Source organism: Ipomoea nil, unplaced genomic scaffold (genome assembly GCF_001879475.1).
Source record: "Ipomoea nil cultivar Tokyo-kokei standard unplaced genomic scaffold, Asagao_1.1 scaffold2921, whole genome shotgun sequence".
In the NCBI taxonomy this organism is placed as follows: domain Eukaryota; kingdom Viridiplantae; phylum Streptophyta; class Magnoliopsida; order Solanales; family Convolvulaceae; genus Ipomoea; species Ipomoea nil.
In genome coordinates, this window is record NW_017619349.1 from 1826184 (window position 1) to 1851166 (window position 24983).

The 24983-nt window shown below is 37.0% G+C and overlaps 5 protein-coding genes across 7 annotated transcripts; 4 read left to right on the forward strand and 1 right to left on the reverse strand.

Annotated features, from left to right (window-relative positions):
• The first annotated feature begins 1734 nt into the window (after positions 1-1734).
• Positions 1735-20141, forward strand: LOC109161084. 2 transcript variants are annotated; one of them, XM_019309415.1, is made up of 2 exons: positions 1735-1772; positions 19511-20141. In XM_019309415.1, exon 2 carries the CDS (start codon positions 19524-19526, stop codon positions 20061-20063), a length of 540 nt encoding a protein of 179 aa, XP_019164960.1. In that variant the 5' UTR covers positions 1735-1772; positions 19511-19523; the 3' UTR covers positions 20064-20141. The 2 variants fall into 2 exon arrangements, with proteins under 2 accessions (XP_019164960.1, XP_019164959.1); XM_019309414.1 differs by lacking the exon at positions 1735-1772 and adding an exon at positions 13465-13512.
• LOC109161086 (E3 ubiquitin-protein ligase RHA2B-like) lies at positions 1780-2458 on the forward strand. The gene has a single exon (XM_019309417.1). It carries the CDS (start codon positions 1810-1812, stop codon positions 2335-2337), a length of 528 nt encoding a protein of 175 aa, XP_019164962.1. The 5' UTR covers positions 1780-1809; the 3' UTR covers positions 2338-2458.
• Positions 3917-4444, forward strand: LOC109160808 (RING-H2 finger protein ATL1-like). The gene has a single exon (XM_019309055.1). The coding sequence runs from the start codon at positions 3917-3919 to the stop codon at positions 4442-4444; it is 528 nt and encodes a 175-aa protein (XP_019164600.1).
• LOC109160809 lies at positions 5354-6002 on the reverse strand. The gene is made up of 2 exons (XM_019309056.1): positions 5830-6002; positions 5354-5741 (listed from the first exon to the last, which is right to left on the reverse strand). The coding sequence occupies exons 1-2, from the start codon at positions 6000-6002 to the stop codon at positions 5354-5356; spliced, it is 561 nt and encodes a 186-aa protein (XP_019164601.1).
• Positions 10878-16752, forward strand: LOC109161087 (RING-H2 finger protein ATL40-like). Of its 2 annotated transcripts, none has more exons than XM_019309419.1 (2): positions 10878-11147; positions 16312-16752. In XM_019309419.1, the coding sequence occupies exons 1-2, from the start codon at positions 10925-10927 to the stop codon at positions 16596-16598; spliced, it is 510 nt and encodes a 169-aa protein (XP_019164964.1). In that variant the 5' UTR covers positions 10878-10924; the 3' UTR covers positions 16599-16752. The 2 variants fall into 2 exon arrangements, with proteins under 2 accessions (XP_019164964.1, XP_019164963.1); XM_019309418.1 differs by having other exon boundaries at positions 10878-11150; positions 16315-16751.
• Positions 20142-24983: the final 4842 nt, after the last annotated feature.

Genomic DNA, 24983 nt, shown 5'->3' on the forward strand with positions numbered 1-24983 from the left:
AGTTCAATATTAAATCTGGGTTTAAACAAGTGTGAGAATGCTAAGGTGGTATAGAGCTACTCCCGTAGTCTCTAACCCTAGTGAATATCCACTCCCGTGATATAAACATCCAACAATATGAGAACAAGCATTCATAATAAAATCCTAACTACTACCATCTCCCGATGTGCAATAATCAAGAATTAAACTCCCTAACATATATTGCATTCTCCCAAGGTGCAACAGTTACGTGTAATTGTGTGTGTGCCCTAATTTATGCCCAACTCCCGTTATGACACAAAGATAGCTATGAAACAATGAACTATGGCCACTAATTACAAGCATCTACGATTTAAATCACAATTGCAACATAAGTATAAAACCCAAATAATAATGTACTAAGAATAATAAGAACTAGGAACAAAGGTTCATAAATACTATCACCCAATAATCTCTAAAGTGTTTAGCCAAGCATGACTAAACTAGAATTCATAATAATAATAAAGGGAACACAAATAATTAACGAGTACAAGAATAAACCAATTAAGCAATTCTCCCGAATCTCCTTAATTAGCTTTCTTCTTGATTTCCAAGACCACTTGTAGCTCTAAATTCTCTTCCTTCTTCTCTCCAAAACACAAGACGATCTCATCTAGGGTTGAGGAAGGTGTCCTTTTATAGCGGGAACAGAATCGGGGCATTTAGGAATTTTCCGTGCAATTTTTGGAAGCTTCCCGAACTGCTGATTTCGCCCGCTCGACGCGTCAAGTTTGGGCGCCGAAACTTACGAAACATTCTGGACGGATTTGACGCGTCGAGTCCGCTGTACTCGCACCGTGACCTTACTGGAATTTTTGGACGCGTTGAGTCCAAATCTCGACGCGTCCAATCCTCTGCAACAGCCTCCTTGTCCATTTTGACTCCAAATTTGTCCTAGAACTTCCCTTGCTTTTGCACTAGGCCACAATGGTTCCAAAAACACTCACAAACACCATAAAGCATTCAAAACAAGTGTAAACCATATCTTAATTAGAAAACAAGAGAATATGCCATTAAAGTAACAAATTCATGAACTTGAGCCCAACAAATATTATCAAATGAACACTATAAACATGCAGAATTAGACTCACATCAGAGCGCATATTGTTTAGAGTGGTAGAAAGTATACGGTTGATAAGAAATTAAAAATCGCAATTTCGTAGGCATATGTCCAATGCCTAGGAGGAACAGAGGTTTGGACAATCTAAGTATGGTGAAACCGATTTTGACAATATGTCTGCCTTTCTACACATTCATTATGGTCATGCATGTGTGTAAGTAAGCACAAGATTGACGGTGACTTATCTCTAAACTAACAAAAAATTTGTCTATTGTATAATCTATATCTATAATCTATAATATAATATATAAGACTTAAAACACTAATAATATATGCAATGATTTTATTATTTTATTACTTTATTCCTTACCAAATGTGTATTAGCAATAAAGTATTATATAGGCTACCAAGTACGAAGAGGTGCTGCATTTAATAAATAAATAAATAGGTGCATGGAATATTTTATGGAAAAACATCAGAATTCTGCGCTCTATATTAAAAATACATCAAATATATATTGTATTTGCAGTTTCTTGGTAGGTTCAATTCTTGGCTGCCCATGTGTTTACTATTGAACATATGCCTAATAATAAAAATATATTTAATTAGTGATCCTACTTATATATAAAGCCTCCACTACACCAGAAGACTAAACAAGAACAATACTACTTCACAGCTTCTAACACCAGAGAGATCAGAGAACGAAGAGGACTAAGTGAAAGCAAAACAAAATGAGAAAAGCTCCCCAATATCCCCATGCTTTCATCATCGTCTTCATCGCACTAATCTGCACTTTCATATTCAAGAAACTGCTCCAAATGTTTCCGCAGTCAAGGGTCCTAAACTGTGTTGTTTCTGTAGCAGCACAGCTAAAATGGGCTTGGGATTGCCTCCTCTTGCAATCTTTATGCCAAGATCCCTACAAATTCAACGTCGTCACCGGAATAATGTCGCCGGAAAATGCTGCCTCGGAGGTGGGAGTGAGGGTTTTCGAGGGCGAATCTGATGGCGCAGTAGAATGTGCAGTTTGTCTGTGCAAGATAGAGGAAGGAGAAGAGGTTAGAGAGTTGAAGTGTAAGCATATTTTCCACAGGGCTTGTTTGGATAGGTGGGTGGGCACTGGCCGGAATTCATGTCCGCTCTGCCGAACTCACGTCAAGCCAGCTGCTCGGCTTTTCGGAGAAGATCATCATCAAGAGGTTATCGTCTTCGATTTCTGCTCTCATCGTCGAGATAGATGTTCATGGTGGTTAAGATGATGATCAATGCTGCTTAACATATCAAAATTCTTTGATTTTTTTTTTGTATTTTAAGGAAAATTTACATATATATATATATATTTTACTTCCATAATTGGGTATCAATTAATTTATCTGTTAATCGTCCATATTCACCGCAAACTAACCCTTGTTCAAACACACAAGCAAAGCTAGCTACAAAATATTTTTCTAACTTTTGGTGTTGGAAATTTTATTTTTCACAATTATTTGAAAATAAAACTTTCACAAAAAAAAAAAGAAAAAAGAAAAAGGAATGGTTAATTATTAAGACGTGTGAATTGAAACACACTTGTTCAAGATCCATAAGGATGAATCCCATCAAAGTCCAAACTAACAACAATGATGCATGGAAATAACAACAATGGTGGAAACGAAGTTTTAATTTCATGAATGTTGCGAACTCACAGTTTGGTGATCCCGGTAAATGTTGGTTCGTAAACCAGTAATATAGTGACTAGTGGCTTGCAAAGTGTTGGGCGTGGGTTGAATTGGCTGATTACAGCCCTACTTAATTCGAAACGTAACGATGTGCCTTACTATATGGAGGTATGTGGTTAAATCGTTAATGTCGACTTACTTATTACCAATTGGTTTTAAGTAGGATATGACAACTATACTAGATAATCAAAAAATTATGTGGTTAAGCGTGTTTGACTTACAACAATTACAGAATGGGTGACCCACTAGGAAGGAAGTATAATGCAGCGTTAAGATTTAACAATTGGTATCAAAGCTGATGTCACGAGTTCGAATCGATGACGTGGTGAAAGTCGAGTCCTTAGTGGGTGCGGAGGCTAAGGATCAAGTCAGGCTGAAATGTTGCGCAACTAGGTTTGGTGATCAAAGGTTGTGGGGGAGGGGGATTGTTGGGCGTCGATGGGGTTGGTTGAGTTCAGCCCCTGCTCTATTCAAGACGTGACGTTGTGGCTTACCAATGAAGGATATGGTTAAATGGTTACCTTTGCGTTTAAGCGTGCTTGACTTACTGCACTAACATGATGGGTACGGTGACCACTGAGAAATAAATAAATAAATACGTGCAGGGGGTATTTTATAGAAAAATAAATTTCCTAAACTTTTTATTCAACAAACATCAACTACGTACTAGCTTCAACTCGCACTTTCTTGGTCATTTCTTGAGACGCCAATATGAGAGAGAACAGTACACTTTCATTGACTACGTGCATGCGACAAAATTAAAGAAATTTTGCATTAAGGCACGCATGCATGGTGGATTTGGTGGTCTAATAATAGTAATAGTATATATGCTTTTATATTTTTAATTTCTCAGTATTTGCATTTTTAAGGTTATAAAATTAGAACTTTCAAAGCTGATAAATTAAATAAAATAAATTTGCGCACCATTCCTGTAGGGTTGGCTCGGCACCCATTATTGTATTCCTCTTTTTGAACACATGTATACTACTAAAATTTTATTAATATAAATTACACATGTATATATATATGTGCGTGTGTATACATAGAGTACAAGCCAATCAAGCCTCTCCAGAGACTAAGTACAGTGAAGCGAAAGAAAAAAGAAAACGAGAACTAAGAGATGAGAATGAGAAACGCTTCACATGCTTTCATCTTCATCATCCTCATAGCAATCTGCATTTATCTTTTCAAGAAAATGCTCCGAATGTTTCCGCAGTCTGCTATACTAAACTATGTTGTTTGGGCAGCGGCGCAGCTAAAATGGGGTTGGGATTGTCTCTTTATCCAATCATTCTGCCAGCCGCCGCCTTACAAATTCAACGTTGTCGACGGCACCGGAATGTGGCCGGAGCGCGATGCCTCGGAGCTCGGAGCGAGGGTTTTCGAAGGCGAATCGGAGGCAGTAGAATGCGCGGTTTGTTTGTGCAAGATAGAGGAAGGAGAAGAAGTTAGAGACTTGAGGTGTAACCATATTTTCCACCGGGATTGCTTGGATAGATGGCTCGCTACTGGCCGGAATTCATGTCCGCTCTGCCGGACCCAAGTCAAGTCAGCCGGCCGACGACTTTTCGACGATCGTTATCAAGAGGTTATTGTGTTCGATTTCTTCTCTGACCGTCGAGATCGATGCACATGGTGGTTACGATGAATGAAATATTTAGAATCCAATGATATTTTTTGAGTGAAAGTTGGTAAATATGCCACTTCCATATTATTGGATGTTATAGAGTAATTAATTTAATTAGTTTTGTAAATTAATTCTATTGAATTGCAGTTGAGTCAATCTGATTTCTGATTTCCTTCATGGATAAAGAATAAAACTCAACTTATTTTTTTTTTATTTTATTGAAAGTCACATGTTTATAATATGTTTACTAATGTTATCAAAGGTTGATATAACTTGTGCTCAGATGACATACATTTCTTGACTATCCTTGAGGAAAGGTCACAAGATCAAACCCATGATGGTGGGGTATTGACTCTTTAGGCTACAAATAACGTTTGTTACATTATATTCATATTTGATGGGGCTATGGAACCCTGAGATCCATTTTATTGGGAAAGTCTTGATCCAAGTGGAGTGAAAAGAAGGAAGATTGGAGCAAAACAATTTAGTGGTATCGAACTCACAACTTCCACAAAGGCAACACACGCCCCAACTCACCAAGCCACTACTTATCTCGTATATTAGAGGTCAGGGAGCAAGTGCCCGGAAAAAAAAAGTAGTAGGGGGACACATGTGTGGCCAAGAATGAATGAAGATTAGTCGATGTCATACACTTGTCAAGTATCCGGAAGGTCTTCAACAGTATATAATGCACCATTACCTTCCCTTAAAAGGCATCCATTAATCCTTATAATTCTTCCTAGACAAATGGTATGGGTTCCTGACTTCCCACCCTAATACTAGGGTTCGACTTTTACTAGCTACAATATTATTCTTAATAATTTTCATTATGCCCCGAGCAATAGCGACAAAACCAGCATTGGCGTCGTCTATGGGAACGCTACGAAAAGCACGCGCGCTCAAGTAGCCAGACCGGCCAATATGTGAAATTTATAGGAAATTACCGTCACCCAGGTGAACCTCATCAGATCCATTGTACTCGGAGAGTGTCTGTAGCGACGTGAGACCGTCACCCAGGTGAACCTCATCAGACCCATTGTACTCGGAGAGTGTCTGTAGCGACGTGAGACTAGAGGTGGCATGATGCGATGCGTCGCTGTCAAACAGCCAGTGTGGAGATGCTGAGGTGGCATGATGCGATGCGTCGCTGTCAAACAGCCAGTGTAGAGATGCTGAGGTGGCATGATGCGATGCGTCGCTGTTAAACAGCCAGTGTGGAGATGCTTGCGCGGACTGGACTGTAGGCGGCGTTTGTGCGGTGAGGACGTTATGCACTTTTAGGAACCTAGCAAGCTTGCGGCAAACTTTCGTTTCATAACTTGCAAAGTTACAAAACTTGCATATAACAGTGGACCGATTAGTTCCGAGGGGACGAAGTCCGCTGAGTGGCATTAGCAGTTGCCAACAACAACTGGCGTGCTTCATCTGCGTCCTTTAACTGACGTTCATGGTCAGTGAGGACATCGACTAACTCACCCAACGAGAGGGGTTTTTCACGAACGCGGACTGTAGAAATAATGGAGTTGTACCCCTCTCCTAGCTGAGTCAGGATGTACACGAGTAAATCTTCCTCAGACATCGTACACTGAGCCAAGGCAAGATCGTCAACTATGGCTCGCATGTCATTAAGATACGCTGAAATAGACCGAGAGCCTCTCGGGTTCTGGTTAGCTTTGCCTTGAGAGAGATAATATGTCCTCGGGAGGCACTAGCATAACTTGCAACAAGGCGTTGTCACGCATCATGAGCCGTCGTGGCCGACGAGATGAGCGGCTGGATTGTATCAGTACAGCTTCCTAGAAGCGCACTAACAATAATTTGGTCTTGACGATACCAAATTAAGTGATTAGGATTGGGGATGGTTTGAACAGCATTCGAGAAGTTGGCCGGTTCCTTGGTGGAACCGTCAACGTAGCCGAGGAGATTGAGGCCAACAAGGGTGGCGTGAACCTGTCGGCGCCAAACTGGAAAGTAAGCTCAGTGGTTTATTAATGTAAGCTCAGTCAGTTATAAATAGTGTACAGAGGAGAAAATGTAGAAAAGAAGTTACAACAACTAATCTAACATATACAGCTATTCAACAGGAGCTAAATTAGAACAATACATAGATGAATAATGTGAGCCTCATATGTCCTTAATATCTACATGTTTTACCCTTGTTCCCTTTGCGCAATCAAACCCGAGATACACAAAAAAGACCGAATTACAAAACAAGCATTCACTGAACCCACAGAAATGCTTAGCATGCGCGATAGGGCTCAGTTTGATACGTGAGGGTCTATTCCCCACCCGGGGAACGTGAGAGGTCCGACTGGCACTATAGCCGTCAGAGGAGACGCTACATCCGGTGGAACCAACCAAGCCCCCCTCCATCCCCCCTCCCCCTCCCCCGAGAGTAAGACACTTAGACCTAGCATTCAATCTTTAGCTCGAGAGACAGCTAACGTCATCGATGAGTGGGCTACCCATCAAAAGTGGGGGTGCAACCTGACCTGGCTCAATAGTTTTGTTTTTGGTAAAATATTATTCAATAGTATGAAGAAAGTGCGTGTAATACTTATGAAGAAGTTGACCTGACCCATTTCATAGATGAGGTTCCTTGAGAGGGTAGCACAAGAAATTTTGACAAATTAAATTACAGTAATAAGTATCGGCACTCCTATTCTTTTAGGATAAAAAAGTCCCAACTCCTAACTAATTTTCTTATAGGCTACCAAGAGGTGCTGCATTTAATAAATAAATAAATAGGAGCATGGAATATTTTAAGGAACGTCATATATATCGATCAGAATTGCTATCTATATTCAAAATACATCAAATATATATTGTATTTGCACTTTCTTGGCAGGTTCTTGGCTGCCCATGTGTTTACTATTGAACATATGCCTAATAATAAAAATATATTTAATTAGTGAACCTACTTATATATGAAGCCTCCACTACAGCACAAGACTAAGCCAGCCATCTGAGAACAATACTTCACAGCTTCTAACACCCGAGAGATCAGATCAGAGAACGAAGAAGACTAAGTGAAAGCAAAACAAAAATGAGAAAATCTGCCCATTATCCCCATGCTTTCATCTTCGTCTTCCTCCTACTAATCTGCACATTCATATTCAAGAAACTGCTCCAAATGTTTCCGCAGTCAAAGATCCTAAACTGTGTTGTTTCTGTAGCAGCACAGCTAAAATGGGCCTGGGATTGCCTCCTATTGCAATCTTTATGCCAAGTTCCCTACAAATTCAACGGAATAATGTCGCCGGAAAATGCTGCCTCCGAGGTGGGAGTAAGGGTTTTCGAGGGCGAATCGGATGGCGCAGTAGAATGTGCAGTTTGTCTGTGCAAGATAGAGGAAGGAGAAGAGGTTAGAGATTTGAAGTGTAAGCATATTTTCCACAGCTCTTGTTTGGATAGGTGGCTGGGAACTGGCCGGAATTCATGTCCGCTCTGCCGAACTCACGTCAAGCCATCCCGTCGGTGTTTCGTAGACGATCTTCATCAAGAGGTTATTGCCTTCGATTTCTGCTCTGATCGTCGAGATCGATGCACATGGTGGTTGAGATGATGATCATAATGATCAATGATAGCTTTGTTAAGCAAATTCTTTAATTTGATTGTTTTCAAGGAAAAGTTGGTAAATATCCACTTCCGTAATTGGATATTAATTAATTCCATTTTGTATATAAGATGAGAACAAGAATTTTTACTGATAATTTTTATTATTGATTTATCTTGTTTTCAACATACAATAGGAGATTATTTATAGACCGGGAGGTAAGATATAGTGCTTTCGTAGTAAAAGTAGAGTTAAAATAATATAAGGAGATGGAATGAAAATCCTAAACCTGATAAATTTGACATTAGCTAGCCTGTTTGTAATAGAAGTCTCTACATTATTAGTATATCATCAACATTACCCAATAAATAAATATGAATGTTAGTAGTGTAATAGATAAACAAAGACACATCAATTTTTGAAGCTTTAAAGCTTATTGAAAGTAAGCAATCATGACTTTGAGGACTTTTGAACCACGCACGTACCGCACAAGGTGCTTGTTTCAGGCCATAGAGTTATTTCTGTAGTGTGCAAACATGATTAGGAAAATCTTTGTCTATGTACATGATGGTTGCTTCATAAAAATGTTTTCACTTAGGGAGCCATTTAGGTGAACATCAAGTTGGCAAAATAACTAGTTTTTGGTTATGGTAGATTGGTAGGAGATAAGAGAAGTCTTATTGTAGTTGACTTGATCACTGGACTGAAAGTGTCACAGTAATCTTCTCCTTCAACATTTTGCCAACAAGTCGAGCCTTGTAACGGTTAATTGATCCATCAGTCTCTCTCTTGACTCAAAACACCCACTTACAACATATCACATTCATATCCCATTCAGGTGGAACTAATTTAATTTCCAAGTATTGTTGTGCAGTAGGACATTATATTGAACACTTGGTTTATCGTTGTTCGCCATTCAGAGCCCTTCACGATTTAAGAGTAACAGGTGGGCTCAAAATCTTCTACACATGCAATCAATACTTTGTTACTTGTAGAACAACGAGTCATGTGGCGAAATGATAGGATGTATTTGTTGAGTCAGAGTTGGTTGTTAGAGCCATGGAGGTTAGGAAGGAACAACTTGCGGATGCTCGGGTGTGGATTTTGCTACGGGGTGGGGTGGTGCTAACATGGTCGTGTCCTAGAGAGTGTCACGATCGTGTCCCTCTCTGTCCAGGAAACACGACCGTGCCTTTTTGCTGAAAGTGCATGTGGTCGGCTTAAGGCGCTGGCCACACTTCTAATTTTTTAAAATAATAATTAAAATAAATTTATATATATAATTAGACAGTATGACATCAAGGGAAACTTGGAAGTAACCTGTAAAAAAATGTTATATGTGTAATTTTTTAGTTTTTAATGGTTTAATTGCACACTTTTTTTTTGTTCGATGGTTCAATTTTACAATGTGTAAAAGTTTAATGGCCTAATGGACACTTTTTCCTATGTAAAATTACATTGTTTGCTGGGGAAGAATTGAAAATCCTACCCACCCCCTCCCTCCCCCAAGAGTTGCATTTCCAAGCTAGATAGGAAGAAAAAAAAAGGTGTTGTATATGTAGAATCATACTCCTCCATCTTTATCAAAAAGGGGGTTGTTGCTATTGCTGCTACTACTACTATAAAGTAGTCTTTATATCACTCTTTCCATTTCAATTCTCATATCTATCAAATATATATTTCGATTCCTGCATAACAAACAATGAAATTTGAATTTCTCTGCCCCCTCACTCCCAAAATTCTCTCCTTCCAACTAGGGGTGTAAACAAATCAAATAAAAAAAATTCGATTCGTGATTCGAATTCGAATATGTTGATTCGAATTCGAATATTTCGAATACGAATTCGAATTTGAATACTTTTTTCAATTCGAATATTTTTCGAATACGAATTAGAGTGTATTCGATTCGAATAGTATTCGAATATTTTATGTTATTTACATATAAATTTTTATTACATTTTATCTTAATTTATTAGAAAATTTTGTAAAAAAATAAATTAGGCATTTCGAATTCGAATATTTGAGTCGAATCGAATATATTCGAATAAACTGGTCGAATAGAATACGAATCAAATTTTAGATTTGAATATTAAACGAATACGAATACGAATACGAATACGAATATTTGATTATATAGTCGAATTCGAATCGAATACTGAGATATTTGACTCGATTCGATTCGTTTACACCCCTACTTCCAACCAAATAGCCTATGGGCGTTATGCTGTCAAAAGAATGAAGATGTTGGGGAAAAGAATTTTGTCATTGGAGATCCCTTAACTATGAAAATGCTAGGGTAAAGGAAAAGTTTGTCATTGGAGATTCCTAACAACAAAATGGTGGATTTAGTATCTCTTTATTATTGAGAGTCCAACTTAGAATCTTGAGATTACTAAGTCAACCATCTAATCAACTTGACTTAAATATAATATTAATTAACTTTTCTTATATTCACGGAATGATGCTGAATTTAATAAATAAATACGGGCATTGGGTATTTTATAGAAAAACATATTTCCTAAACTCTTTATTCAACAAACATCAACTCGATCGCACTTTCTTCACACTTTCATTGATTAACTTGCATGCGACAAAATTAAAGAAATATTTCATGGTGGATTTGGTGGTCTAATAATAGTAATAGTATGCTTTTATATTTTTATTTTCTTAAATTATTTGCCTTTTTAAGGTTATAAAATTGGAACTTTCAAAACTGATAAATTAAATAAAATAAATTTGCGCACCATTCGTGTACGGTTGGCTCGGCAGCCATTATTGTATTCCTCATTTTGAACACATGTATACTACTAAAATTTTATTAATATAAATTACACACACACATATATGTGTGTGTGTATATATATATAGATTGTACTAGCTACAAGCCAATCAAGGCTCTCCAGAGACTAAGTACAGTGAAGCAAAAGAAAAACGAAAAGTAAGAGATGAGAATGAGAAACGCTTCACATGCTTTCATCTTCATCATCCTCATAGCAATCTGCACTTATATTTTCAAGAAAATGATCCGATTGTTTCCGCAGTCTGCTATACTAAACTACGTCGTTTGGGCAGCGGCGCAGCTAAAATGCGGTTGGGATTGCCTCCTTATCCAATCATTCTGCCAGCCGCCGCCTTACAAATTCAACCTCGACGGCGCCGGAATGTTGCCGGGGCACGATGCCTCGGAGCTCGGAGCGAGGGTTTTCGGGGCCGAATCGGAGGCTGTAGAATGCGCGGTTTGTTTGTGCAAGATAGAGGAAGGAGAAGAAGTTAGAGACTTGAGGTGTAACCATATTTTCCACCGGGATTGCTTGGATAGATGGCTCGCTACTGGCCGGAATTCATGTCCGCTCTGCCGGACCCAAGTCAAGTCTGCCGGCCGACGACTTTTCGACGATCGTTATCAAGAGGTTATTGTGTTCGATTTCTTGTCTGACCGTCGAGATCGATGCACATGGTGGTTACGATGATTGAAATATTTAAATCCAATGATATTTTTTTAGTGAAAGTTGGTAAATATGCCACTTCCATATCATTGGATGTTATAGAGTAATTTTTTTTTTTTTTTTGAAAGTTACTGGCTCTATTACATTGTAGTATCTGTTCATATACTTTCTCAACCTACTGAAACACAAAGAACCAATAACGCCTCCACTGAGGCTCGAACTCATAATAATCTTCCAAATGGAAGTCCAACCCGGGTACCATTGGACCACATAGTCCTGGTGGATGTTATAGAGTAATTAATTTAATTATTTTTGTAAATTAATTTAGTCGGTCTAGTCAATCTGATTCCTTCAATGATAAATCAAACAAACTCAACTTATTTTTTTTATTATTATTTAAAGTGACATGTTTATAATATGTTTACTATTGTTATCAAAGAGTTATATAACATGTGCTTAGATGAGATACATTTCTGTGACTCTCCTTGAGGGGAGGTCACAAGATCAAACTTCGTTGATGGGGTATTGACTTTTTAGGCTACAAATAATGTTTGATACATTAATATTTGATGGGGGCCATGCATGGGACCCTGAGGTTTTATTGGGGAAAGTGTTAATCCAAGTGAGGTGGGAAAAATTGAAGAAAGATTGGAGCAAAACAATTTAGTGGTATCGAACCCATCCACAACGAACTTCCATAAGGCAACACACGTCCCAAGCCACTACTTATCTCGTATATTAGAGGGCAAGAAGCTCAAATTATACAAAAGAAGTGCGCTAGAAGCAAAGTAGTAGGGGAACACGTGTGTGGCTAAGAGTGAATAAAGATTAACCGGTGTCATACACTTGTCAAGCATCCTTGCTTTCCCTTAAAAGGCCTCCCTTGGTCCTTACAATTCTTCCTAGACAAGTGGTTTGGGTTCCTGACTTCCAACAGTAACCCTAGTCCCTTATTAGAGCTATAATATTCATTATGTATTATTTGAGAGGCAGTTTTGGGATGGTATCTCGTGCTTTAATTTGTACGTACTCTTTTGGGCTTAGTGCCCCGAGTAATAATACTACTATTTTCTACCCTTGTTCTATAATTTCATACTTGGTCCCGACAAAATCATCATTAGCGTCGTCTATTGGAACACTACGAAAAGCAAGTGTTCCTAGTTTCTACCCATTTTACCCTTGTTCCCTTTACGCAATCAAACCCGAAATACACAAAAAATGTCCGAGTCACAAAACAAGCATTCCCTGAACTCGCAGAAACGCTTAGTAGGCGAGGCAGAGCTCAATTCGATACGTGAGGGTCTATTCCCCACCTGGTAACGTGAGAGGTCCGACTGGCACTATAGCCGCTAGAGGAGACGCTACATCCAATGGAACCAACCAAGCCCCCCCCCCCCCCCCCCCCCCCCCCTTCGAGTTAGACCTAACATCCAATCTTTAGCCTAAGAGATAGCTAACGTCATCGATGAGTGGGCTACCCATCAACAGTGCGGGCGCAACCCGACCTGGCCCAATAGTTTTTTTTTTTTTTTTTTTGTTAAATATTATTCAATAGTGTGAAGAAAGTGTGTGTACTACTTATGAAGAAGGTGACCCGACCCATTTCATAGATGAGGTTCCTTGAGAGGGTAGCATAAGAAATTTTGCCAAATTAAATTACAGTAATAAGTATCGGCACTCCTATTCTTTTAGGATAAAAAAGTCCCAACTCCTAACTAATTAACTTTCTGGGACTCCTACTTTTTTAGGATAAAATAGTCCTAACTCCCAACTAATTAACTTTCTTAATTATAGTCACCAAGAGCTGCTGCATTTAATAAATAAATAAATAGGTGCATGGAATATTTTATGGAACATCATATATATCGATCAGAATTGCTATGCTCTATATTCAAAATACATCAAATATATATTGTATTTGCAGTTTCTTGGCTGCCCATGTGTTTACTATTGAACATATGCCTAATAATAAAAATATATTTAATTAGTGAACCTACTTATATATAAAGCCTCCACTACACCACAAGACTAAACAAGCCAGCCAGCCCTCTGAGAACAATACTTCACAGCTTCAAACACCAGAGAGATAAGAGAACGAAGAAGACAAATTGAAAGCAAAACAAAATGAGAAAAGCTCCCCATTATCTCCACGCTTTCATCTTCGTCTTCCTCGTAATAATGTGCACATACATTTTCAAGAAACTGCTCCAAATGTTTCCGCAGTCAAGGGTCCTAAACTGTGTTGTTTCAGTAGCAGCACAGCTAAAATGGGCATGGGATGGCATCCTCTTGCAATCTTTATGCCAAGATCCCTACAAATTCAACGTGGTCACCGGAATAATGTCGCCGGAAAATGCTGCCACCGAGGTCGGAGTGAGGGTTTTTGAGGGCGAATCGGATGGCGCAGTAGAATGTGCAGTTTGCCTGTGCAAGATAGAGGAAGGAGAAGAGGTTAGAGACTTGAAGTGTAAGCATATTTTCCACCGGGCTTGTTTGGATAGGTGGGTGGGCACTGGCCGGAATTCATGTCCGCTCTGCAGAACTCACGTCAAGCCAGCTGCTCGGCTTTTCGGAGAAGATCATCATCAAGAGGTTATCGTCTTCGATTTCTGCTCTCATCGTCGAGATCGATGCACATGGTGGTTGAGATGATGATCAGAATGATCAATCATAGCTTAACATTTCAAATTCTTTAATTTGATTGTTTTAAGGAAAAGTTTGTAAATATCCACTTCTGCAATTGGATATTAATTAATTTCATTTTGTATATAAAATGAGAACAAGAATTTCTACACATAATTTTTATTATTGATCATCAATAGTGTTTCCAACATATAAGAGGAGATATATTTATAGGGATGCAAGAGATAGAGCCAGTAGAAGTAGTAGAGTTAAAATATATTCTTCTCCGACCCGATAGAGCATTTGGGAGGATGTAAATCATGGTAACTTAAGTTTACTGTGCACATTCTATGACCAGTTGAGCTGCCCAGGTTAGTAAAGTTAAAATATATAATATACCGAGATGTTGTAAAAATCCTAAACCTGATAAAATAGACATAAACCAGCATGTTTGTAATAGAAGTCAAACGACCTTTGTGGTTGTACATTATTAATTAGTATATTATCAATATTAACCAATAAATTAAATAAATATGAGTATTAGCAGTGTAATAGATAAACAAACACACATCAGTTTTTGAAGTCTTGAAGTTGATTGAAGTAAGTAAGCAATCATGAAGATGTTTAAACCACGCACTGCACAAGGCGTGCTTGTTTAAGGCCATAGAGTGATTTCTGTAGTGTGCAAACATGATTAGGAAAATCTTTTTCTATGTACCTAGGTGGTTGCTTCATAAAAATGTTTTCACAAAGGGAGCCATTTATGTGGACATCAGGTTGGCAAAATAACCGTTTTTGGTTATGGTAGGAGATAAGAGAAGTCTTACTGTAGTTAGCTTGATCACTGGACTGAAAGTGTTATAGTAATCTTCTCCTTCAACTTGAATCCTTTGGAAACAAGTCGAGCCTTGTAACGGTCAATTGATCCATCAGCCTTTCTCTTGACTCAAAACACCCACTTGTATCTTATCACATTCATATCCGAATCAAGTGGAACCAGGGGGTGTTGTGCAGTAGGACATTGAATGCTTGGTACATTGTTGTTCAGCATTCAGAGCTCTTCACGGGTTGAGAGTAGCAGGTGGACTCAAAATCTTCAATCATTCTACACATGCAATCAAAGCTTTGTTAGCTGTCGAGCAACGGGTCATTCATGTGGCAAAATATTAGGATGTGTTTGTTGAGTCGGAATTGGTTGTTGGTGTCATGGGGTTAGGAAGGAACATTTTGAGGATGCTCGAGTGTGGATTCTGCTAGGGGGTGGGGTGGCGTTAACATGGCCGTGTCCAGGGGTGTCACCACCGTGTCCCTTTATGGCTAGGTAACACGACCATGAGATGGGGGCGACACAATCGTACCTTTTGCTTGAAAGTGTGGTCGGCTTAAGGCATTGAAAACAACCCGCAGTAATATATATATATATATATGCCTCTCGAGCATGAATAGGAACTTGTAGAGAAGTTTTTGATGCAAAAGGCCAAACATTCTCATCAAATCAAATATGACCTACGGTAAAAATCTTTTCAATATTGAGATTCAAAGTTCAAACAATAATATCATCGAATCAAGCTGATTAATTATTTCTTAGCCATTTATTGAGACACTAATATGAGAGAACACTTTCATTGACCTAAGTGCATAGGACAATTTATTTATTTATTTATTTATTTATTTATTTTTGCATTGGGGCACGCATGGTGGTCTAACAGTATGCTTTTATATTTTTAATTTCTTCAATTATTTGCATTTTAAGATTATAAAATTGTAACTTTCAAAGCTGATAAGTTAAATTAAATAAATTTGCGCACCATTCTTGTAGGGTTGGCTTGACAGCCATTATTGTATTCATCATTTTTAACACATTTATACTACTAAAATTTTATTAATATAAATTACATGCATTATACACGTGTATATATATGTGTGTCTGATCTGTGTGTATATAAAGAATAGAAGCCAATCAAGCCTTCCATCCTCTTAACTCCAGAGACTAAGTGAAGCGAAAGAAAACGAAAACTAAGAGATGAGAATGAGAAACGCTTCACATGCTTTCATCTTCATCATCTTCATAGCAATCTGCACTTATATTTTCAAGAAAATGCTCCGACTGTTTCCGCAGTCTGCTATACTAAACTATGTTGTTTGGGCAGCGGCGCAGCTAAAATGGGGTTGGGATTGTCTCTTTATCCAATCATTCTGCCAGCCGCCGCCTTACAAATTCAACGTCGTCGACGGCACCGGAATGTGGCCGGAGCGCGATGCCTCGGAGCTCGGAGCTCGGGTTTTCGAGGGCGAATTGGAGGCTGTAGAATGCGCGGTTTGTTTGTGCAAGATAGAGGGAGGAGAAGAAGTTAGAGACTTGAGGTGTAACCATATTTTCCACCGGGATTGCTTGGATAGATGGCTCGCTACTGGCCGGAATTCATGTCCGCTCTGCCGGACTCAAGTCAAGTCAGCCGGCCGACGACTTTTCGACGATCGCTATCAAGAGGTTATTGTGTTCGATTTCTTGTCTGACCGTCAAGATCGATGCACATGGTGGTTACGATGATTAAAATGTTTAAAGCCCAATGATATTTTTTTAGTGAAAGTTGGTAAATATGCCACTTCCATATCATTGGATGTTATAGAGTAACTAATTTAATTATTTTTTGTAAATTAATTCAATTCAATTGCAGTCCATCGAATCAATCTGATTCCTTCATTGACAAATCAATAAAACTCAACCTATTTTTTTTTTTTTTTAAAGTGACATATTTATGTGTTTACTAATGTTATCAAAGAATATGTATGTAATATAATTTGTATTCAAACGGCACATTTGTGGCTCTCTTCATATTTGATGGGGCAATGTTTGATATATTCATATTTGATGGAACCATGAGACCCCAGGGTCTAAGCCTAGAGCAAAACAATTTAAAGAGGTACTACCTGTTAGTATGTCATGTATTATTATTATTATTATTATTATTATTATTATTATTATTATTATTATTTTATATTATATAGTTTCTGTTTTAGTGGTGATAGATTAGTTGACTTAGCCTTTCTATTAGTTAGGATTAGTTAGAGTTTTATTCATCGATATACTCTGTAATTCTATCTTTGTGATAATCTATCTGAGGTGATTTCTCTAATCTGGTATCAGACAGGTTATCCGATCCTCTTCAACCTCCACCACCAATTTTTCCCTCCCTCACCCTCTGCGTCAATCGATCTCCGACTCCATCATGTCGGCATCATCCGAACGCACAGTCTCCGCCGCCGGAACCCTGTCACCGGCCATCGGAAACAATCTCTCCGGCGCGCACCATTATATTACCATGAAACTCACGATGAAAAAATTTCTTTTCTGGAGAATGCAACTCCTCTCCTTCCTCCGCGGCCAGGACCTCCTGGGCTTCGTGGACGGTAGCCACCCATGCCCACCGGCGACGGTCCCGGGCGCACCATCCACCAGCGACTCGACCACGACGTCAGCTGAAGCAGTTCCGGTTGCCAACCCGGAGTATCACGCGTGGATCAAGCAGGACCAGACGATCGTGTCGCTATTGGTCTCCTCCATGGCGGACGACGTACTCCACCTTGCGCTTGGTCGAGAGACATCCGCCGAGATATGGACCTCCATCACCGGTGTACTACCATGGGGTATCAAACGCCCCAACTCACCAAGAGAATATGTGTGGTCAAGAATGAAAACTAGCCGATGTTGTACACTTGTCAAGCGTCCAGAAGGTATTTAACAATATAAGGTACCTTTGCCTCTGCAAGGTACCCCTTGGTCCTTACAGTTCTTCTTAATTTCTATCTGTTTTACCTCTGATTCCTTTACGTAATCAAACTCGAGATATGTCATAATAGCCGAGTCACAAAATGACCATTCCCTAAGAGAAGTCTTATTGTAGTTGGCTTGACCACTGAATTGAAAGTGTCAGAGTAATCTTCTCCTTGAACTTGATTGAACCCTTTGGCTACAAGTCGATCTAGCCTTGTAATGATCAATTGATCCATCAATCTTTCTCTTGACTTAGAACACCCTCTCGCATACTATCACATTCATATCCCGGTCAAGTGGAACTAGTTTCCAAGTGTTGTTGTGTAGTAGGACATTGAACGCTTTGTCCATCGTTGTTCGCCATTTAGAGCTCTTCACGGTTTGAGAGTAGCATGTGGCCGGGCTCAAAATCTTCTATAACACATGCAATCAATGCTTTGTTACCTATAGACCAACGAGCCACGTGGCGAAATACTAGGATGTGTTTGTTGAGTTGGAGTTGGTTGTTGGTGCCATGGGGCTTAGGAAGGAACAACTTGAGGATACTCGGGTATGCATTCCGCTAGGGGGTGGGGTGGCGCTAACATGGTCGTGTCCTAGAGGGTGTCACGATCATGTCTCTTTCTATCTAGGTAACACGACCGTGCCTTTTTGATGAAAGTGTGGTCGACTTTAAGGCGCTGACAACAACCCACGGTAATATATGCATCTCGAGCACGACTAGGAACGTAACCTGTAGAGAAGTATTTGCTACAAAAGGGAAAATATTCTCATTAATGAAACATGGCGTACAATAATGATCTTTTCACCAGTATTGAAATTCAAATAATGATATCATCGAAAAGAGTCCAGTAATCAAGAACGATAGATGTGGCAAGTCAAAACTCTATTTTGTGCTTATTGTAGGGATGAAGATATGGAAAACACAGAAAACCAAAGACACGATCGAAGAAATGAATAATCGGGAGTTTCTCTGTTGATGAGAGTATGTGGGCTCATATTGTTTTGGGTGGTTGGAAGTATATACTTATAAGAAAAATCACAATTTCATAAGCATAGGTCCAATGCCTAGCTTAGGAGGAACAGAGGCCTGGACAATCATGATAATACCAATTTAACAATGTGTATATAGCACTTTTCTATACGTCCATTTTGTTCATACATGTGTGAAAGCACAAGATTGACGGTGACTTATCACTAAGCTAACAAACAACATGTCTATGATATAATGTATATAATATGTAAGGCTTAATACACTAATGATTTCTGCAATTTTATTATTTTATTAAAATTAATTTATTACTATTTATTCCTTACCAAATGTGTATTACCAATGAAGTATTATAGGCTACCAAGAGGTGCTCCATTTCATAAATAAATAAATAAACAGGTGCACCGTGCATGGAATATTTTATAGAAATACATCAGAATTCTGCGCTCTATATTCAAAATACATCAAATATATATTATATTTGCAGTTTCTTGGTAGGTTCTTGGCTTCCCATGTGTTTACTATTGAACATATGCCTAATAATAAAAATATACTCCGTATTTAATTAGTGAGCCTACTTATATATAAAGCCTCCACAACAGCACAAGACTAAACAAGCCAGCCAGCTCTCTGAGAACAATACTACTTCACAGCTTCTAAAACACCAGAGAGATCAGAGAACGAAGAAGACTAAGTGACAGCAAAAGAAAATGAGAAAAGCTCCCCATTATCCCCATGCTTTCATCTTCGTCTTCCTCGTAATAATCTGCACATTCATATTCAAGAAACTGCTCCAAATGTTTCCGCAGTCAAGGCTCCTAAACTGTGTTGTTTCAGTAGCAGCACAGCTAAAATGGGCTTGGGATTGCCTCCTCTTGCAATCTGTATGCCAAGTTCCCTACAAATTCAACATCTTCACCGGAATAATGTCGCCGGAAAATGCTGCCACCGTGGTGGGAGTAAGGGTTTTCGAGGGCGAATCGGATGGCGCAGTAGAATGTGCAGTTTGTCTGTGCAAGATAGAGGAGGGAGAAGAGGTTAGAGATTTGAAGTGTCAGCATATTTTCCACAGGGCTTGTTTGGATCGGTGGGTGGGCACTGGCCGGAATTCATGTCCGCTCTGCCGAACTCACGTCAAGCCAGCTGCTCGGCTTTTTGGAGAAGATCATCATCATCATCATCATCAAGAGGTTATCGTCTTCGATTTCTGCTCTCGTCGTCGAGATAGATGCTCATGGTGGTTGAGATGATGATCAGAATGATCAATCATAGCTTAACATTTGAAATTCTTTAATTTGATTGGTTTAAAGGAAAAGTTTGTTGGTAAATATCCATTTCCGTATAGTAGTGGATATTAATTAATTTCATTTTGTATATAAGATGAGAACAAGAATTTCAGCACATAATTTTTATTATTGAGCAATTTGTTTTCAACATACACATGGAGATGTATTTATAGCCATGCAAGAGATGATGCTAGTTAGAAATCAGTATAAGTAGAGTTAAAATAATATGCGGAGATGGAGTGATGAAAATCCCTGATAAAATAGACATCAGTTAGCCTGTTTGTAATAGAAGTCAAGAGTCCTTTGTTGTTGTACATTATTAATTAGTATATCATCAACATTAACCAATAAATAAATATGAGTGTTAGCAGTGTAATAGATAAACAAAGACGCATTTGTTTTTTTAACCTTGAAGCTGATCGAAAGTAAGTAATCATGAAGATGTTTGAACCCCGCAGTGCAAAATGTGTTTGTTTAAGGCCATATAGAGTGATTTCTGTAGTGTGCAAACAATATTATTAGGAAACTCTTTGTATATGTAACCTGGTGGTTGCTTCATAAAAATGTTTTCACTAAGGGAGTCATTTATGTGAACATCAAGTTGGCAGAATAACTAGTTTTTGGTTAGGGTAGGAGATCACGGAAGTCTTACTGTAGTTGGCTTGACTACTGGACTGAAAGTGTCACAATAATCTTCTTCTTCAACTTGATTGAACCATTTGGCAACAAGTCGAGCCTTGTAACGATCAATTGATCCATCGGCCTTTCTCTTGATTCAGAACACCCACTTGCATCCTATCACATTCAAATCCCGGTCAGGTGGAAGTAGTTTCAATTCCGTGTGTTGTTGTGCAGTAGGACTTTGAACGCTTAGTTCGTCGTTGTTCGCTATTCAGAGCTCTTCACAATTTGAGAGTAACAGGTGGGCTCAAAATCTTATACACGTGCAATCAATGTTTTGTTACCTGTAGAACAATGAGTCATGTAGTGAAATAGTAAGATGTGTTTGTTGAGTTGGAGACTGGAGTTGGTTGTTGGTGCTATGGGGGTTAGGAAGGAACAACTTGAGGATGCTTGGGTGTGGATTCCGCTAGGGGATGGGGTGGCGCTAACATGGCTGTGTTCAGGGAGTGTCACGACCGTGTGTCCAGTTATGTCTAGATAACACGACCATGAGATGGGGGCGATACGACCATGTCCCTTTATGTCTAAGTAACACGACCATGAGATGGGAGCGACAATACCGTGCTTTTTTTTTTTTTTTTGTTTTGAAAGTGTGGTCAGCTTAAGGCACTGACAACAATCCATGGTAATATATGCATCTCGAGCACAAATAGGAACTCAACTTGTTGAGAAGTATTCGCTGCAAAAGGGAAAACATTCTCATCAAATTAAATCAAACAATTGGTGTACGATAAAAATCTTTCCACCATCCTAGTATCAAGATTCAAATAATGATATCCTCGAAACGAGTCTGGCAGGGTAACCAATAAAGACAGATGTGGCAAGTTGAAACTCTATTTTGTGCTTATTGTAGGGATGAAGATAAGGAAAACACAGGCAACCAAAGACATGAAGGAATGAATAATTGGGATTTTCTTTGTTGATGAGAGCATAGGGGCACATATTCTTTAGGGTGATAGAAAGTATACGATTGATAAAAAAAAATTGCAATTTCGTAAGCATAGATCCAATGCTTGGAGGAACAAAGATAAGAACTAGACTTATTGGCCCTTTATTAATTTTTCTTACAAATTGTCTATTATAATTTTCTTACAAAGTACAGTACTTATCGTATAATGAATAATATATAAGCTACGACTTAAAATAGTAATAATATCTGCAATTTTGTTATTTTATTAACTAGTATTTGCACCCGTGCGATGCACGGAATTGATTTGTTGTAATATATTAAGAATATATGAATCGATATATAATTATTTAAATTAGAACATCAAATATTATATAGTGCAATTAAATATATGGTTTGGATCGTTTATATATTTTGATGGTATCATTGCTTGAATTTGTGCAAATAATTGCTCAAATTAATAGCTAATGTCTAGATATACGCATACGGTGCTATAACTTTGAAGATTTTATTTATCATTGTTTAGAATTTTCATAAATTAGTAAAATGTGCTCGTTCTCTAACAACTCAGTTATAAAAATGAATTGGTATCCTTATTCATTTGTATGGAAGATATATATTTTTTGTCCAAATATATAACAATTTTTTCATTTAAAAAAACTTAATATCACCGATTATATTTACACATTATTGAAACCTCTTTGTAGACGACATTGGTAGTGACAACACAATCCTATTCATCTTCGTCTAGAGCTAACACCTTCAATCCATCAGGACGGATTACTTGGATTAAAATATATAACGGTATAATATTACTCGATTAGTTATCCTTTTATATTTTCAATCAATTAGTGATATCGGATTCATTTTCAGCCAATTATTCTTTTTTATTTTCAGTCAATTAATCAATTAGAATATCAAATGTAGTGATATTTTTACCTAATTTTCGTTCCATTTTTAATTGATGATGTAGAATTGTAGATATTATTATTAAAATATTTCCATTTCATTTTTAATTCACCTTTACTATTGTTTAAAATATGCATTTACTATTGATAATGTAGAATATTATTATTGAAATATTTTTCTCCAATTTTTAATTTTCATTCCATTTTTAATTAAAATGCAATGATCTGGTCATTTTTTAGTCAATTATGGAGCATTTTTTTATTTGCAGTCAATTATTAATATTCATTTCCTTTTAAAATTTTCAGTCAATTAGTAATATTAGATTTATTTTCAGTCAATTATTTTTTTTTAATTTTCAGTCAATTAGTCAATTAGAATATAGATGTATTAATATTTTTACCTAATTTCCGTTACATTTAAATTTGATGATGTAGAATATTATTAATGAAATATTTTCGTTCCATTTTTAATTTACATTTACTATTTTTAAAAATATGCATTTACTCCTTCATGATGGAAATATTATTATTGAAATATTTTCTTTTTATTTTTAATATTCATTTGCTTCTAAACAAAAAGGAAAAAAAAAAAAAAAAACTTTGGACTTCTCACTCCTTGCCCACATTGATGGCAAGCAATTATGTTTGTAAACATTTTCAAGAGCTCCTTTTTCCAAACATTTTCAATGTGAGATTAAAATGATCCCACATCATTCTTCTTCTTTTTTTTTTTTTTCTAATTTTAATTTTATTTTGTATATCGTTTTGTTTGGATGATTATGATGATGATGATGATTATTATTATTATTATTATTATTATTATTATTATTATTATTATTATTATTATTATTATTATTATTATTATTGACAATTTTAAAAAATTGAGATTGAAAAATTTACCAAAATTTTAACAAATTCGTCATTTTAACAATTTATCTTTAATCAAAACACCAAAAATATTATTTAATAACTTAATAATTTGCTCTAAACTGCTAAAAACTAAAACAATACATACATTTTGGATTAATCTTTCCCAACTCACTAATAATTAATAAATAATAAATAATGAATAAATAAATAAAAACTAAAATAAGAAGACAAATCTAAGGTTTCTTAAATAAGAACCTTTTAACTTCTCGATACTTGCGACATTGATGGACAAACAATTATGTTTGTACCTCTTATATAGAGGAGTTCAAGAGCTTATCTTTTCAAACATTTTCAATGTGGGATCAAAATAATCTCATATCATTTACAAAGGGACGGGCTCCCCTTTGTCTTTTTTTTTTTTTTTTTTTTTTTTTTGTTAATTTTAATTTTATTTGGATTATTATTATTATTATTATTATTATTATTATTATTATTATTATTGTTGTTGTTGTTGTTGTTGTTGTTGTTGTTGTTGTTGTTGTTGTTGTTGTTGTTGTCGTCGTCGTCGTCGTCGTGTTGTTGTAATTTGATTATTTGGCAAATTCGACAAAATTTTAACAAATTCAAATGTTTAACATTTTATATTTAATCAAAACACCAAACATATTATTTAATAACTTAGCAATTTGCTCCAAACTGCTAAAAACTAAACCAATACATCTACATTTTGGGTTAATCTTTACCAAACCCCCTAATAAATTTTAAAAAAAAATAAAATAAGAAACCACTAAGATAAGGTTTATTAAATAAGAGTCTTTTGACTCGTTGGGCTTCAATAGGTGAACATATATTATATGTAACAGGTCAATTGAATAGTTATGCTGTGGAACCGTGTCCACCTTGCAAGGTGGACACAATTCTATGTTAATAATTACTGAATTATATGTTCATAATTATAAAGCTATATATTCATAATCTTTGAACTTCATATTCATAATTACGACTTAAAATAGTAATAATATCTGCAATTTTGTTATTTTATTAATTTATTCCCTACCAAATGTGTATATTACCTATAAAGTATTATATAGGCTACCAAGAGGTGCTGCATTTAATAAATAAATAAATAGGTGTTTGGAATATTTTATGGAAACACATCAGAATTCTGCGCTCTATATTCAAAATACATCAAATATATATTGTATTTGCAGTTTCTTGGCAGGATCTTAGCTGCCCATGTGTTTACTATTGAACATATGCGTAATAAATTATATATTTAGTGATGAACTTATGTATAAATTAAAGCCTCCACTAAAGCAGAAGGCTAAACAATATTTGTCAGTAAAGTGTTAAAATCAAATTAATATGAGAATCTCTCTTGTAAATCAACACTCTTTCCTAACTGACTAGTTTAATTTAGTCAATCTGAATGCTAGTATAATTTAATTTGTGGTATGTGAAGTAACATTATATTAGATAGTAACAATAGTTGGAATTGAAGACAAAGATAATTGG